At 49.3% G+C, this 15,293-nt stretch overlaps 1 protein-coding gene across 5 annotated transcripts in view; it reads right to left on the bottom strand.

Moving 5' to 3' along the window:
- Positions 1–15,293, bottom strand: part of SNX8 (sorting nexin 8) — a 370,575-nt gene that overhangs the window by 35,795 nt on the left and 319,487 nt on the right. For all 5 annotated transcript variants that reach the window (XM_085629225.1, XM_085629228.1, XM_085629224.1 and 2 more), the window contains exon 7: positions 2,730–2,862. In XM_085629225.1, the coding sequence (XP_085485351.1) occupies positions 2,730–2,862 (133 nt within the window). The remainder of the gene's footprint in view (positions 1–2,729; positions 2,863–15,293) is intronic.

Here is a 15,293-nt window from a genome sequence, read left to right as displayed (position 1 = left end):
TTATTTCTGCTGGAGTAGAGGGATTCTGGAAGAATGTTGGAAGAGATATTATATAATGGACATGAAAGTCCGATACCTTTTTGGGGAGGAACTTAGGGTGAGTTCTCATAACTACTTTGTTCGAATGAAAGACAGTAAAAGGTTCATCAGAACAAAGAGCTTGGATTTCACTAACCCTGCAGGCTGAAGTGATCACCACAAGGATAACCGTTTTCCAAGATAAATGTTGGAGACATGCCCTGTGTATGGGTTCGAAAGGATCCTGCATAAGGCGTGAAAGTACTATATTAAGCTCCCATAGAGGAGAAGGGTGTATAATGGAAGGAACTACCTTTTTTAAGCTCTCTAAGAAATCCTTAATTACAGGGATTAAAAAAAAATAGGTTTGTGAGGGACATTTTCTATAGGCAGTCAAGGCTGCCAGGTGAACTTTTATTGAGGAAATTTGTAAACCAGATTTTGCTAACTGGAGTAAGTATGGAAGAGTAACCTCTTCCTGGCAAGTGGTAGGGTCCTTGTTGTTGGATGAGCACCATCTGCAGAATCTCTTCCACTTGAAAGCATATGCTTAACGTGTTGAAGGCCGCTTAGCTTATTTGAGAATTTCCATGCAGCCCTGAGATAAGACTCAGGTGTCCATATTGTATCAGCTCAGGAGCCATGGTGTCAAATTCAAAGAGGAGAGATTGTGGTGCACTATCTGCCCTCCAAATTTAATCATCAGATCTGTTCTGCATGGCAGGCTCAGATGTGGATGGGTAAAACCGGTGGAGGAGGTCCGTGAACCACCATTGGCGTGGCCACTCCGGAGCTATGAAGATCATCTTTGCTGAGGACTGAGTCAACTTTATGAGAACTTCTGGCATCAGGGGGATCGGTGGGAAAGCATAGAGATATTTGGCCGGATCAATTGATCCATAGGGCATTCCCCAAAGTACCTGTCTGGTAGAACCACGAAGCGAAGCTTTGGCATTTGCCGTTTTCTCCGGTGGTGAACAAATAGACGATGGGAGTACCCCATCGCTGAAATATGTCTTGCACCACATCGTCGTGCAATACGCACTCGTGGTTTTCTTGCAGGAGTCTGTTGAGCAGGTCCGCCTGAGTATTTTGGACACCTGGTAGGTGTACTACTGTGATTGTCAGGCTCCTGCAAGAAGCCATTTCCAGTTTGTCTGGGACTTGTGAGATAAGAGTCTAGAACTTGTCCCCCCCTGCTTGTTGAGGTAGTACATTGTGGTGGTGTTGTCCGTCTGAACAAGCAGGGAGGGGGAGTTGAACAATGGGCAGAAAGCTTTTAACGCCAGATGGATGGCACGTAGCTCCAGGAGATTGATGTGGTACGAAGCTTCCTTTTCTCACCATTTCCCCTGGATCTGGAGATGGTCCATATGGGCTCCCGAGCCCAGCAATGACGCGTCCATGACTCTAGTTTGAGGTGGAATCTCCTGATGGAACGGAGTGCCCTGGAGAAGAATGGATGGGGAGCACCACCAATTGAGGTATATCTCCGCATGGAGGGATAGTTGTATCCTGTCCTCCCAGTTTCTTGTCAGTTGGTCCCACTGATCTTCGACACATTCCTGTAGAGGCCTCATGTGTAGACAGGCATTCGGTGTGAGAAAAATGCAGGAAGCCATCAAGCCGGGAAGAAAGAAACTGTCCTCCCTGTTGGATGGGAAGCTTTCATGAGGCCCTGACATTTCCGAAGGATCGATGAGCGCCTCTACACCAAAGGAAACACGTTTGCTTTTAACAAGCTGATGGAGGCTCCTAGATAGTGCAAGGTCTGTACTGGGGTAGAGATGGACTTGTCTTGAATGTTTAGAAGTCCCAGTCTCTGTAAGAGATTGCGAGTCCAGTTGTAATGAAGCTGAGCTTCTTGGGCCGAGGACACCTTGATGAGCCAATCGTCTAGACACTGCCATGCATTTGGAGAATGTTCTGGGTGCCGATTTCAGACCAAATGGGAGGACCTGATACTGGTAATGGTCCTGTCCCACCACGAACCTCAAGAATTTGCAAGGCTTTCTGGCAATTGGAATGTGAAAGTACGTGTCTTGTAGATCGATTGAGCAGAGCCAAACCCCTTAATGTAGTTGAGGATACATTTAGTGCGATGCCAGCATCCTGAACTTTTCTTGGCGAATCCTGTTGCTGGCTGTTTTGTGGTCTAGAATGGGTCTGAATTCGTTTCGGTCTTTGTTCTTGACAAGAAAGTATCTGGAGTAAATGCGTGCACTGGTGGTGCCTGGTTCCTTAAAGGTACATTGTTCTTTTTTAGACTTATAATGACAGCCTATGAGGCTATTCTGTCCTGCTCCTTTCATCTCTATCATAAAAAAGGGTTTCTGAGAGTTATTTATACTGATTGACACTAAAATTATCAGAAATTTGCTTATTCTGGCCCCTTTTCTTTCTTCAAGATGAAGAACCTGGCCAGTGTAGCCTAGGTAAATAGGCTGCATAATCGTTCTCTCTTTCCTAAGTGTCTTTGCAGCCCTTCCTGAAGAAAGGCGAAAATCTACACTTAAGAAGATATATATATAGATTTATATCAACTGCTTCAGGGTCCCCGCACGTGGGCAGGACTACTCAGCGCTTATGACTATACATGGTAATCCCCTGCGAGAGAACAAGTATTTGCACCAACACTGGATTTCAGCAAATTACTAAACCCTTCCCAGCACCAACATAAGCAGAGGATTTGTTACACTAGAGAAGCTCACCTGCTGGGCAGCTTTATCAGCAAGCAGAGCAAATTCCACAGACAAACCCTTCAAGGCTTGCTTCAGGGTTACCCATGTACTGCTACTCAGGGCTGCCCACGAGGGAAGTGGTGTGGTATCAGAGCCTAGAGCACTGTAAAAAGAAAACGGATTTCTTAACTTTAACAGAAAAAATCTGCAAGACAACAGGCATCTGTAAGAAGAACAAGTTACTTACCTTCGGTAACGCTTTTTCTGGTGGATACAGTATCTGCCTGTGGATTCCTCACCTTGTGAATATCCCCTGCGCCAGCATTCCACTGAACTTTTCTTTCCCAGCACTCCACGTCGACGTGGGCGACGTCACAATGCATCGGCTCCGCACGCGACTCCGTACGACGTCATCGGAGCCATACGAAGCCCACGTCGGCGTGATGACGTCAGTTCCACCCATTTTTTCCGTGCCTTCGAGGCGAACAGGTGAACCAACGACAACCCCAAGTATACAACGTATACAGATACCAATACATATACATAGCATACAAATAAAAGGAATGCTAAACAAACAAGCATTTCCTACCAATGTACAAGAAAGTATCAAAACATCCCAACAAGACCTCTTTCATGGTACACAAAGGTGGACAACGGGGAGGCGGGTGGGTCAGTGAGGAATCCACAGGCAGATACTGTATCCACCAGAAAAAGCGTTACCGAAGGTAAGTAACTTGTTCTTCTGATGGATACATCTGCCAGTGGATTCCTCACCTTGTGAATAGATTCCCACAGCAGTCCCCACTCCCGGAGGAGGGTGTCCACCTCCTTATACCAGAAAGTCTTGCAAGACAGAGCGCGCGAAGTGGCCCTCCCTCCTCATCTCCGAGTCCAAGCAATAATGCTTTGCGAAGGTATGGAGGGAGGCCCAAGTCGTGGCTTTACAAATGTCTGCCACAGGAACACCCCAGGCCAAAGCAGATGTAGATGACTTAGCTCTAGTTGAATGAGCTCTAATGCCCTCAGGAGGGGTCTTATCAGCCAGGGCGTAGCAGATCTTGATGGCAAGGATAATCCATCTCGACAACGTGCGCTTGTGCACCGCTCTTCCTTTAGAATGACCAACATAGCCCACGAAGAGCTGATCGCCCAGACGAAAGTTCTGTCCAAGTAAAAGCTTACAGCTCTCTTTGGGTCCAGGCGATGAAGCCTTTCCTCCTCTTTGGAAGGATGAGGAGGAGGAGGATAGAAAACAGGGAGAGTAATAGACTGCCCCAAATGGAACGGAGTAACAACTTTTGGCAGGAAAGCAGTCCTGGTCCTGAGAACCATCCGTTCAGCATGCAAGGTTAAAAACTGGGGTTTAGAACTAAGAGCTTGAAGCTCACTCACCCTCCTTGCCGAGGTTATGGCTACAAGAAAAACCACCTTAAAGGACAACAGCCTCAAAGGACAACTATGTAGAGGCTCAAATGGGGACCCCATCAGAAAGGCTAAGACAAGATTAAGGTCCCACTGAGGCATTACAAAAGGAGTGGGAGGAAACATGTTTGTAAGGCCCTTGATAAACCTCAGAACAACCGGAGATTTAAAAAGTGACGGTTGATCAGGAAGGCATAGAAAAGCTGATAAGGCCGAAAGATAGCCCTTGACCGTGGCCACAGCACAGCCCTGCTGAGCCAAGGAAAGAGCAAACTGGAGCACATCAGAAAGATGGGCTTTTAAAGGGTCAATGGATCTCTCTCCACACCATTTAACAAACTTGGACCACCTGTAGGAGTAAATGGACTTGGTGAAGTGTCGCCTGGCCGATAAAATAACGTCCACCACATCAGGCGGGAGAGAGAAAGAACTCAGGTTGCCCCGTTCAATCTCCAGGCATGAAGGTGTAAGCTCTGGAGGTGGGGGTGTAGAACCTGCCCCTCCGATTGCGAGAGGAGGTCTGCCCTCAGAGGGAGACGGAGCGGAGGGCACGAGGAGAGGTGGAGAAGATCTGTATACCACACCCTTCTTGGCCAATCCGGGGCGACCAATATAACTTGGGCCCGGTCTTGGCGAATTTTCCTCAGAACCCAAGGAATCAAGGGTATGGGAGGAAACGCGTAAAGGAGTTGAGATCCCCAATTCAACCGAAACGCGTCCCCCAACGCCCCCTGCATCGGATACTGTGAGACTGCAGAATGACGGGCAGTGCGCGTTCTCGAAAGTGGCAAACAGGTCCACCCGAGGTGTCCCCCACATCCGAAAGACGTGACGAACCACCTCCGGATGGAGCCTCCACTCGTGGTCAGCGGAGAACTGCCGACTGAGACTGTCCGCACGCACGTTCAACACCCCGGCCAGATGATTTGCCATCAGACTAATCCGATGGTCCTGAACCCAGGACCATAGTCGTAAGGCCTCTCTGCATAGACAAAGAGACCCCACTCCTCCCTGCTTGTTGACATACCACATCGCGGTAGTGTTGTCTGTCAGGACTTGAATCGACTGACCGCGAAGGGAAGGGAGGAAAGCCTTGAGCGCCAAACGAATCGCCCGCAATTCCAGAAGGTTGATGTGAAGCAACCTCTCCTCTGGAGACCAAAGTCCTTTGATCTCCAGATCCCCCAGATGCGCACCCCACCCTAAAGTGGATGCATCCGTTATCACTGTGGCCACCGATGGAGGTAGATGGAGGGGCTTTCCTTGAGACAGATTGCCCTCCACGCTCCACCAAGACAGATCCGCTGCAGCTTCTCCGGAGATCTTGATCAACTCCCCGAGATCCCCGTTGTGCCGATACCACTGCTTGCGGAGACACCACTGGAGCGCCCTCATGTGCCAGCGTGCGTGGTTGACCAACAGAATGCAGGAGGCAAACAGACCGAGCAGGCGAAGGACCTTCAGAACTGGAACAACCGCTCCATTGTGGAATAAAGGGGCCATCTCCTGCATGTCGAGAATCCTTTGAGGAGGAGGGAATGCCCGACACACAGTAGTGTCCAGTACTGCCCCTATAAACAGGTTGCGTTGAGATGGTACCAGGTGAGATTTGGGCACATTGATCAAAAAACCCAAGTCGAATAACAGCTGAGATGTCACCTGCAGATGACGCTGCACTATCTCTGGGGACTCTGCCTTCAGAAGCCAGTCGTCCAGGTAAGGGAAAATCGGGATCCCTGACCTCCTGAGACGAGCAGCCACCACTGCCATCACCTTTGTGAAGAAGACTCGAGGTGCGGTAGTAAGACCAAACGGGAGGACCGCAAATTGGTAGTGTTGCGACCCAACCGTAAAACGGAGATACTTCCTGTGCGACTTCAGGATTGGGACATGAAAGTACGCGTCCTGTAAGTCGAGCGACACCATCCAGTCTCCGTGCTGCAACGCTTGAAGAACCTGCGCAAGGGTCAGCATCTTGAATTTCTCCTGTCTCAGGTAAAAATTCAAGATTCTGAGGTCCAGAATCGGACGCAATCTGCCACCCTTTTTGGGAATCAGAAAATACCGGGAGTAGCATCCCTGACCCCTTTCCTGCTCCGGAACCACCTCTATTGCACCCTTCTGAAGCAAGGCTAGAACCTCTTTCTGCAGGAGAAGCAGATGGTCTTCCGAGCAATAACCTTGGCAGGGAGGGTAAGGGGGAGGAAACTCCCGAAAGGGAAGGGCGTACCCAGTCTCTACGAGGTTCAAAACCCAAAGATCGGTTGTAACAGATTTCCAACCCCGTAGAAAGTAGGACACCCGACCCCCCACAGGTCTTACATGATCCGGGATGGGGGATCTAGGGCTGCTTCCCTGAAGCCTCATTTGGAGCAGAGGAGGAGGAGGAAGAAGAGGGGTTGCGACCAGAACCTCTCCGACCCCTTTGCTTCCCTCTATAGGACCTATAGAGGGGATTCTGCTGCTGTTGTTGCTGCTGCTGTTGGGGCTGCCGGAAGGAGCGAAAGGATGATCTTCCGAATCCCCTAGACTTTCGAAAAGCTGTACCCCTAGCAGGAGCCTGCAGACCCAAGGACTTTGCAGTCAATCTGCTGTCCTTAAATCGTTGATGGGCAGAGTCTGCTTTCTCCCCAAACAGTTTCTGTCCGTCGAATGGCAGATCAACCAACGTGGCCTGAACATCCGCTGAGAATCCAGAGGAACGGAGCCAAGCCTGCCTCCTTGCGGCTATAGACGACCCCATAATTCTCGCCACAGAGTCCGCCGTATCCAGCCCAGACTGGATCACCTGCCTGGCAGCCGCCTGAGTGTCCACAACAACTTCCAGGAAGGACGACTTATCCCCCTCAGGCAACTTAGGGGCCAAAGATTTGATAGAGTCCATCAAGGCATGAACATAACGCCCCAGCAAGCATGTGGCATTAGATGATTTCAGCGCCATACTTCCTGAGGAGAAGGTCTTCTTGGCCGCCTGATCAACTTTCTTTGACTCCCTATCAGCCGGATACTGAGGGAAAGCACCCGAAGCATGTTTAGAACATGAAGCCTGCACAACTAGGCTCTCCGGAGATGGATGCGTGGACAAAAAATCCGGATCTCCTGGTGCAACTCTGTACCTCCTTGCCACCTGTCTACAAACCGCCGGAGCTGAAAGAGGTTTCCTCCACACCTCCAACACTGGTTCCAAGATGGCCTCATTAAAAGGCAACAAAGGCTCTGAAGCCGACGTCGGAGAGTGCAACACCTCCGTAAGCAGGTTAGACTTGTACTCCACCGAGGGTAGCTGCAGATCTAACAACTCTGCGGCCTTCTTAATTACCACATGGTAGGGTGCCAATTCCTGTGGAGGAGAAGACCTTGCAGAAGCATGCTCCCACTCTGGGGTGGTATCCAAACCACTTGCTTCCTCTATTCCTTCAAACTCATCCGAAGAAGAGTCGACTTCACCTTCTTCCACCTCTGCCTGATATCTCCCTTCCGCCAATACCCTTTGGGCCTCCCGCCTCGACCGGATCCAGGGAGCCGGCGTCGTCGACGTCGTACGCGGCGTCGGTGGAGCCAGAGGTACTAGAGTCGGAGGCGCCATAGGTGGAGTCGGCGGCGCCGCCGATGGAGTCGGCCTCGGCGTCGAAGAAGGCTTCGAAGACTGACGGTCCATCCGAGGTCGAGTCGGATCCCCAGCCGGTGCCGGAAACTGCCAAGAACGCGCCATCGGCATAAAGGGCAGAAAGGGGGCCTGAGCGTAATGCTGCGGCACCCCTAGCGTAAACGCCATCGGACCCACGGGACCAGTTGGTGCTCCGGATGGGAAGGCCGCCCTATTAAAAATACCATACATGGCATTCAGAAAGTTTGAGGAATCTGTACCTGGAGCCGGGAATTGGGGATAAGGGACCGTCCCTGTATCCCCTTGTGGAGTCACCGGCGTCGGCTCCGCAGAATCATCCACCGGAGCCGCAGAGTCATCCGGCACCGGAACAGCCTCCTCCTGTTCTTGCTCATCCAAAGGAACATCAGACTCCACTTGACCTGGAGTCGAAGCCTTAGACGGAGCCGGTGACGGCGTCGGGGAACGAGCTGGAGCCCGCTTCGGCGAGGGAGACTTCGGAGACTTAGAAGGAGAAGGTGACAAGTCCTTGCTCCGACGTCGACGGGGCGAAGCCGACCTCGACTTCCTGGACTTCGAGGACCGACGCCGAGAAGAATGCTTCCTCTTCTTGTGGTGTTTCTTCGACGACCTCGAAGTCGATGACTCCCGCCTGGACTTCTCTTTTTTTCTCCCTCTCTTCTCCTCACCGATCTTCTTCATGAAGAGCTTAGTCTTCCTCTCCTTCAGCGCTTTAGGATTCATGCTCCTACAGCACCCGCATTCTTCCATGTCGTGGTCAGAAGAAAGACACCATAAGCAGTCCTGATGCGGATCCGTCATGGACATCAGGCCTCCGCATTCCCTACAGGGCTTAAAGCCCGACATCCTCGTCGAAGACATACTGAATTTAACACAGAAACACAGCTAAACTACAAAGTAGCTAGAGAGCACTGGAAAAAAACCGTTGCGCGTCGACGGCGCGGAAAAAAGGGAACTGACGTCATCACGCCGACGTGGGCTTCTTATGGCTCCGATGACGTCGTACGGAGTCGCGTGCGGAGCCGATGCATTGCGACATCGCCCACGTCGACGTGGAGTGCTGGGAAAGAAAAGTTCCGTGGAATGCTGGCGCAGGGGATATTCACAAGGTGAGGAATCCACTGGCAGATGTATCCATCAGAAACTGGCTCTATATATACTGCACGAAAGTGAGGTACAGTGTGCATAGAGTCCAAGAGTCCCCAAAGGTAGGCAGAGGTTAAAGTTAGATAGAAGCTTACTCTCTAAAGTGGTAGCTTGGTCGAGCAGTAAGGCAGTATCCGAGGACAGTGTTAAGCATTTGATGTACACACTCAGTCAGCAAACGAGGTCACACACTCAAGAACTGAACTCTAGGCCAATTGTTGTTGTATAAAAATATATACTGTTTTATGTTTCTAGAACCAAGCAAGCCTGGCACAGGTAAGCATATAAATACTTTGCAGTAATATGATACTTTGAAATACAGTTAAACAATGCAGTAGAAATTATACTGGTTTTGGTTTACAGTTAAGGAAGCAGTTTGCAACACTTAGCAGGTATAGTACATTCAAATGAATGGGCTTTTCCAATAAATTGCAGGTAAGTTACTTTTCGGATTACTTTTTCTAACAGTGCTGGATCCTAGATTCAGCACTGGGACATTTCCTGAAAACAGTTGAGAAAATACATTTTAGATAGATGTACGATTTTTAAAGAATATTCTTGTATTTCAAAAGTTAACACTTAGAAACTTTTTCACAGAGAACCACCAATGTTATCCTATGGAAGGAAATTCAATTCACAGGTATTGTATTGTATTTGCATTTGTATAGCGCTTACTACCCCTAACGAGACGTCGAAGTGCTTTTCGGCGAGTAGCACGCTACTCCGGGACCCATAGAGGATTAGGTTTGGATTAGTATAGTGAAACATGCAAGTAAATTTTAAGTGGTGGATATGTTAGTCAGTTATTTGGATTCGGAAGTATAGCAGAAGGATAGAAGAGGAAAAAAGGTTTGTATTTATATAGCCCTTCTTATCCTTGATGGGGTGTTGAAGCGCTTTTTTTGGCTAGTAGCAAACTACTCTGGAAGCCCATAAAGGATTAGTGGTGTATAGTGAAATATGAAGTAATTTGAGTGGCGGATAGGTTAGTCAGTTATTTGGATTGAGAAGGGTTGGGGAGGGGTAAAAAAGGGAGAAAGGTTTGCATTTATATAGTGCTTGTAACCCTGATGAGGTGTTAAAACGCTTTGTAAGTTACTCTGACGTTACTTTTCCTACTCAGTGCTGGATACCTAGATTCAGCACTGGGACATGTCCTGAAAACAGTTGAGAAAATGCGTTTTGGTTATTTGTGCGATTTATAAAGAATATTCTTAGTTTTCAAAAGTCGACACTTAGAAACTTTTTGGGAGAAAAAGTGTCAATGTTATTCTATGAGGAAAAGCAGGTTATCGGTTTCAAGGTAGGTACTCGGTCTTTGGAGTTGGGGTTCTTGGGCTAGACTCAGGGGTCTCCCAGGGTCAGTGATGCACTGTTGTTGTACCCTCAGCGGCACTAGGGCGGCCGGGTGCAGAGTGTTGAGGCCCAATGTTATCCTATGGAGGATAGGGGGGCTCCGGTTGGTGGCTACTGGCAAGCGGGCCAAGGGGTTGTGGGAGCAAAGCTCCTAGGGTTTAGCTCAGGGCAAGTTGGGGACCAAAGTAGAACCAAAGGTGCACCCTCAGCAGCAGTAGGGTGGCCGGGTGCAGGGTGCTGTTTTGAGGTCGGGTGCCCTGTTGATTTCAATGGAGATTCTCCGGGACAAAGAAACACTGCAGGCTCGGGGACAAGGATCTTCCAGGAGTGACCACCACTTCGAGGGGCAAGTTGGGATGTTGAGGGTTGGTTAGGCACCGATGGTTTGGGCACATAAGGCCGTGGGGCGTCGGGTGCAGGGGTGCCTTTTGACGTCGGATTTTCTTACCCGCTCTGGTTGCGGTAGGGGGGGGGTCCTCTGGATTGAGGCTGCAGGCATCGTCAGGAGGCTTCAGGCAGCTTAGGAGTCGCCGGATCTCGGGTCAGGATCGCCGGGGGGACCTCCTCGTGGTGTTGATTCACTAGAGCTCGGGCCGGGGTCAGCGGGTGCAGAGTGTGCTGGATTCGTGGTCTCCGGCTGGCACCAGAAGCTGCAGTTTAAATACGTCTGGTGTTCTCGGGAGATAGAGTCCTGGAAGTGAAGGCAGGCAGGTCCTCTGGGGTTTGTGAGGTTGCTGGCTGCAGGACACGCCAGGATTTCGCAAAAGCAGGTTCGAGGGGAGACAGGCCTGTAGGGCTGGGGCCAAGTCAGTGGACATCGTCCTCTTGTTAGCTCTGCACGGCTCTTCGGTCCTTCTTCTTATCTTCTTTTCTTGTGATTTCTAATCTGAGGAAGAAATGTTCAGGGTGCCCCCTAAATACAAAATTTAGGGGCGTTACAGGTAGGTAAAGGGCAGGGACCAATGGGTCCCTTCCCAGGAGTGGGTACACTCCCTATTCTGCCACTCTCTAGTGGAAGGGGGGCAGGAGCCTGTCCCTGGTTGGCTGGGTCCCCCATCCTCAAGATGGCGGGGACTGGAGGTTGTGCTTCACCTCGCCTCTCCCACCTGAGGGGTGGAGTTGGCAGAGGTGGACGCACCTCTTTTCCTCACTTGTTTGTCCGGCCGGTTCTCCCGCCCAAAGTGGGGGGTAGAATCAGTGGGGACCAGTTGCTGAAAGCAGCAAATGATCTGGAGAGGCTCACAAAGGCAGCAGGCCTTTGAAGTCTCTCCTTCGTGAACCCTGCCCATCCTGGGGGGGGAGGCTTGGCACCTCACCCTAGAATGTGCATTGTTTCAGGCCCCCCGAGAGCAGCGAGCTCTCGACCCAGGGATCCAGAAACATGGCTGGTGGAGGCAGCCTAAGCAGCCACTCAGTCAGGTCACTAGTAGTTGGTCGAATTTCAGGGGGTCTCTCTAAGATGCCCTCTGCTGTGCATTTTACATTAATTACCACACTGGCATCATTGTGGGTTTAATGTTCTGAGAAGTTTGATACCAAACTTCCCAGTCTTCAGTGTAGCCAGTATGGTGCTGTGGAGTTCGTAATGACAAACTCCCAACACCATATACTCTTAATGGCAGCACTGCACTTACAGTGCCCAGGAATGGACTTGGGCACTGTAGAAGTACAGGGCTCATGCGCCTGTACCCTCACCACTGGCATAGGGCACCCAGCTAGAGGGGTGACTGATGTATGCAAGGGCAGTGGTTTGTGGGCATGGCATGCAGTGGTTTGTGGGCATGGCACAGAGGGATGTGTGCCATGTCGACTCTTCACTTTGTTCTGCACCAAGACACTCAGGCTGCCAAGGCAGTGTGTGAGTGTCAGGGTACAGGGCCTCTGAGGGTGGCTCAATAAGTGCTGCAGCCCTTCTCTGGTCACAGTGCCCTGGGTACCTGTGGTACCATTTACCCGGGGCTGACATGTGGCCAGAGATGCCAATTGGGTTTGTTTTTGGGGAAAGAACACAGGCCTTGGGAACCTGATTGGCAGGGACCCAGGGCACACCAAGTAAAAGTGCATCAGTAGTCTGGCAAAAAGTGGGGGGTTACTGCAACAGAAACCCACTTTCCTACAGCATCAGCATGCAATCCAGTGGCAGCTGGCATGAATCGGGGGTGGCAGAGGTGGGGGAGTAAGGGGGTGTCAAAAAGAAGAAAAACAAACGTACTTCCTCGTTCTCTTTCTCCGTCAGAGATCTGCTCTCTGCATTCATAAATAGTAGTGGGATGTGTGGGATCCAGAAACACATTTAAAATACTTGCTTTACATTTTAAAATTCATTCAAAAAAGCAAACATGCCTGAAGGAGAAATGTTCACTTTCTTTAGCCCTGGTTTGGCAGAGCAGCTGCCTGCAAAACCTATTGTTAACAATATACAATGAAGTGAGTTCGGGTCAACCCACCTTCACCCACTGGTTTGTTTGGAGCAGCCTCTTTCAGCCACTGGCTTAAGACTTTGTCAATTATGTCCTAGATCAGCCCATCTCAGACTGTCATTCTAGTGGTGTTTGGATTATCATTCCGGTACATACGGAGTACTTGTCTTGCAGTTGATGTGTGAATATTTTATGTCTAAAAAGTACACTGAAACATCAAACTTTTTGTCAAATAACTATTTTTGTCATACATGTTATATACAGAATGGAGATATTTTTCTTTTTTTTTTTTCAACTGCAGCACTTTGTTTTCTGAATGCTTTACCCATGACTGTAAATGTTACCATAACATGGTCTCATAATTGCTTTTCTTGTTTTCTAATTAGGTTGTATGGCCGCTGTGGACTCAGATGTCCAAATGCGATCAAGGAAAAAGGATTTATGGTTCAAATCTCTTTATTCAGATTCCATGCCAGGTTCAACAACAGAGGAGCGTCGCAGCGCTCATTGTAGTCCAGAAATAGATTAGCATTGGTAAATAACAAAACAATCCCTACCCAACAGTAAACCCCCTCCCTCACCCCCCCCCCCCTCCTAAGTACTCCGTATACAGCTAATGAGTACTGAATCGATAGAAATCGTGAATCTGGATCTGCAAGTAATATTCCTCGTCAGGGCTAGGGACATAAGTTCAGGTAGAGTATGCGTAAATATTTGGGTCAAGTAAGTTCTCAGAATTCCTTCGAGAGAAGAGTAAGATATAGGTGCCAGAGCTTTCCAAATGGAGCACCCCGACCGGTGAGGGAGAGTGTAATCTTTTCCATGCCCAGTACGTACCATATGCGATTAAGCCATCTTAGACGTGCAGGTATATGGTTTGTCCCCCAGTGTGTAAGGATATTCAGGATAGCAGCTCCGAGGGCTAGTCCTATCTGCCTTTCTCATCTAGATTTTAGTGGAAAAGTGAGAGGATTAGGCAGGCCAAGAATAATGTAACTGAGAAATATGGGAGTTGCGTGTCATGGTGTAGGTCTATATCATTAAGTACTTGAGTCCAATACTCCAACATTTGGGGGCAATCCCATAATAAATGCAGTAGTCAGTGGCGTAGCAAGAGGGGTGGACCGCCTCGGGCAGCACCCCCCCGCTCTCATATGAGTTTGCAGCGGAGGCAGCAAATGCAGGAATTATCGCCAGCACCCCCCGCGTGCTCTTCAGCACGGACGCGGGGTGGGAATGACAGAGGCCGCCACAGGCGGCTATGTGCCTCGCTACACCACTGGAAGTATCAATACCAGCAACAATACCCTAAACATGCCAAACCCACGACCAATACCAAACACCACTACCATCTGGCAATTGGTTATTACTTTGTTGTAGGCATGTTATGATATAGGAAATCAGTAGTGGTTTCTTATGTGGCTGGCAAGCCAATCCAAGCTGCTTCACAATCTACAAACCAATTTTTCAGTTTTCTACATAATATCCAAGTGTGAAGAGCCTTTTTTGCAAGGCTAGAAAGATTTGATTGGAGGTTGATAATGAAACTGCTTAATGTAGAAGTCTGAAATTACCTTGGGTCATAAAGGGGTTGTGCTGAGAGACACTTTATTGTAATGAAAGAATGTTCAGGGTTCATCAGGACAAGATGTCTAAAGCTCACTTATTAATCACTCAAAACAGCTACATTCCATAAAAATAAGAGACCTTTGTCTTGTGTGGAGATTGTACAGGGACCCATATTAGCTTGGAGTAAACAATATTCAATTTCCAGTAGGTGAGTAACTTTCTGACGTTAGAAATGTCTGTAAAAACATCCAGAGAACCTTTACTCAAAGGAATCATGGGAACAGATTGAAAGGAAAGAAAATGTTGATATGCTTAATGCCATGCAAATGTGCTTTAATAAGCAACAACTCGAGGCCAGATTTTACCCTATGAAGAACATAAATTAGTACATTTATCATTAACCATTTGTTGGGATTAATCTCTTCAGGAGATCACATAGTCTTACGTAAGGTAACGTTATTTCTTTAAGGATGTTTACACAGTCATCTGAACTTAGAAATGGCCTGGAACACACAAAGGGGTAAATTACCAATACATTGGTCTAAGTATGTAATCAAAAGCCCGCATTTAGGGGGTCGATTAGGATGGCGGGCGGACCTGAGCCTGCCCACCATCCTTGCGGTGTTGGGACCGGCTGCCAGACATGCGGCGGTCCCGCATTGCAAACTAGGATGCGACCGCCACCCTGGGGGTCGCATTCCACAGTTTAACAATGCGGCGGGTGCTGCTTACAGCAGCACCCGCTGCAATGTCAAATTGCCATGTTGTGCATTTCCATGCACAACGTGGCAGGCACCGAGTGGTGCCTGCCACCTTGTGCATGGAAATGGAGGGGGGTACCGTGGGTATCCCCCAAGTGCACCCCCCACTCCCCAGGGGGCCTGAAACAGGCCCCCAAAGTAACTCCCCACCAGCCTTTCCATGGCGGCATCGGAACTATTGCTGACCGGCGGAAAAGCGGCGGATGCACTTTGCGTCCGCCACGATACCCCCCGTCATTATAATATGGCGGGGGGTAAATCAGGTTACGATGGCGGGCGGGTCGCCACCACC

The sequence above is a fragment of the Triturus cristatus genome, chromosome 10 (genome assembly GCF_964204655.1).
Source record: "Triturus cristatus chromosome 10, aTriCri1.1, whole genome shotgun sequence".
In the NCBI taxonomy this organism is placed as follows: Eukaryota; Metazoa; Chordata; class Amphibia; order Caudata; family Salamandridae; genus Triturus; species Triturus cristatus.
The sequence above is the reverse complement of the archived record's forward strand: the minus strand, read 5'-3'. Positions and strand labels throughout refer to the sequence as shown.